At 30.4% G+C, this 2480-nt stretch overlaps 1 protein-coding gene across 1 annotated transcript in view; it reads right to left on the bottom strand.

Moving 5' to 3' along the window:
* Positions 1–2396, bottom strand: part of LOC107577197 (sorting nexin-24-like) — a gene marked incomplete at its 5' end in the record, with an annotated part of 4111 nt that extends 1715 nt beyond the window's left edge. Inside the window, one exon of the mRNA XM_016263297.1 lies at positions 2208–2396. Coding sequence (XP_016118783.1) covers positions 2208–2396 — 189 coding nt within the window. The remainder of the gene's footprint in view (positions 1–2207) is intronic.
* Between the last annotated feature and the right edge of the window lie 84 nt (positions 2397–2480).

Raw genomic sequence — 2480 nt, 5'->3', positions numbered from 1 at the left:
AAGAAATATTTCTTATTATTATCAATATTGAAAACAGTTGTGCTGCTCATATTTTTGTGGAAACGGTAATACCCTTTTCAGGACTCTTTGATGAATAGAAAGTCCAATAGAACAGCGTTTATTTGAAATAAAAAAAGTTTTTTGGCCAATTTAATGCATCCTTGCTGAATAAAAGTATTGATTTCTTATTTAAAATAAATAAATACAAGTAATATTTCTCATCAAATATCCAAAAACAAGGTGATGAGGGGTGAGGGTGCTACATTTGAAATAGCATACTAATATTCTATTTTTGCAGTATGTTGTACAGACTGTGCTTAGTATGTGATTTTTATTTATTTTTTGGTGTATATTGAATATTTCGATTTCCAAACACATTTGCCCTTTTAGAACACAGGTCTCGTAAAGGTTAAAAACAAAACAAAATGTGCTTTTTACAACCTGATTGCGTGCAATACTGTATCCCATAATATGACCCTCAATGATCCTCTATTTTGTCAAATGAGTAGGGTACAACAGGGCTAAAGGCGCCCCGGGGGTAAAAGGCGCCTTTGATATTATTTACATCTAAACCACTAGATGGCACAAAAACGTGGCGTGGCACTTTCCAAATCATTTGCTTTTCAAGATGCACGCATATATTTGTCTGAGCTTTGACTTGCGCGATCGCATGCGCAAAGTTGATTCTGTGCTTACTTGATCTAATATTTGATGTTTTTTTAAATGTTGTAGATTTAAGTAGTGACTGTATGTGTAAGCTGTCACAATGGAACCTGCCAGTAAACAGTGGCTTTTCAGCAACAGTTAAAAAAAAATGTATAGGGGTACAATGGGGCTAAAGGCGCCTTTGATATTATTTTCATCTAAACCACTAAATGGCACAAAAACGTGGCGTAGCACTTTCCAAAAGCTTTTCAAGATGCACGTGTATATTTGTCTGAACCTTGACGCAAAGATGATTCTGTGCTTACTTAATCTAATATTTGATGTTTTTTTAAATGTTGTAGATTTAAGTAGCAAATGAGAATCTCTCAAATTAATGCATATATTTTGAGACAAAGGTCTTCTTAAAGATTTTCAGTTTTTTTAAAATAACAAGAATATTTCAAAGTATGGTATTTGGGGTAAAAAGCGCCCCTGCTGTTGGGGCTAAAGGCGCACAGTAATTAACATGATAATTAATAGATGGCTGACTTTTCCATGACATGGTTAGATTCAGATGGTAAATATCATATATTATGTTGGGTGTCCATATTAGAGATAATCACCATGTTTAGAATGAATATGATATTAATCATATCATATAATAAAATATAATTTGTTGTTACTACTGTAAATATATATTCAATTATTATTGGATCTCCTTCAATACTTTCAGAATCTTTACTTATTAAAATGATTTTGTTTCTGTATTTTAAAATATATTTTTTATATTAACATATATTAATGATAGTATATTTATTGAACAAATGAATTATTTTATTCAACATAAACAGAAAATAGTACAAACTTTGCTAAAGTGATTGTTTTGAACAAGTATTAACTTAGACATTATTAAAAAAAACATTATTTTAGCTGAAGTATTTGTATCAATACCGTGTGTGGGGTAAAAGGCCCCGCTTTCATACATTTATAAGATTTTTAAACAAAATAAACAACTTGAATGATTTATTTTCACACAAAATCTGTTGCTCCATTAATGTTCAATACAACGTATATATTTTTTCTGCAATTATACATTTTAGGTGCAGTGAATAGCACATTTTTTTCTTAAGGTGGGCCTTTAGCCCCGTTGTACCCTACTATTTAAAATATATTGTTGTGTACTACATATGCTTAATAAACTATTATACCTGTGTTGTTATTGCTAACAAAAACTATTAAAACATTATTTCGGTAATTGAAATAATAAACTAAAACTTAAATAAAATAAAAAAATTTAACGAAAATACAAATTATTCCTTTGGCAATTAACTAAAGTTAGTCCTTGACGTACTAAAACTACTAAAACGGAAATAGAAAAATTTAAGCTAAATCAAATTATTAAAAAGAATAACTAAAAATGAAAATAATGCTAATTCAAAATATGAATAAATACTATAACAGAATAAAATAGGCATAAGAAATATATAGCATAAAACAATAAAATATTTAAAAAAATAATAAAACAACAACATAATATATTAACATAAAATAACTATATCTACCTGGATGTAGTCTTCCAGTTCCTGCCGTCTTTGCTCCAGCGGTTTGGTTCGCAGGTGCTGATTTCTCTTACTGGGGAAATCGGGAGCGCGCAGAATCTTCTTCAGCTTCCGGTGAAGCATCTGAAATTCACTGTGTCTCCGCAAAACAAAGTGTTTCCTTCCATTGAAGAGAATCTCCAACCTGAAGAGCTGAAAAACAAGAGAGTCTGTCATAAAACCCGTAAACATACTTCAACTAAATTAAATTGCTCTGTAACTACTACCATGTCAACC

The sequence above is a fragment of the Sinocyclocheilus grahami genome, unplaced genomic scaffold (genome assembly GCF_001515645.1).
Source record: "Sinocyclocheilus grahami isolate Dianchi unplaced genomic scaffold, SAMN03320097.WGS_v1.1 scaffold5387.1, whole genome shotgun sequence".
Taxonomy (NCBI): domain Eukaryota; kingdom Metazoa; phylum Chordata; class Actinopteri; order Cypriniformes; family Cyprinidae; genus Sinocyclocheilus; species Sinocyclocheilus grahami.
Note: the sequence above shows the minus strand (reverse complement) of the source record. Positions and strands in the feature narration are given on the sequence as shown.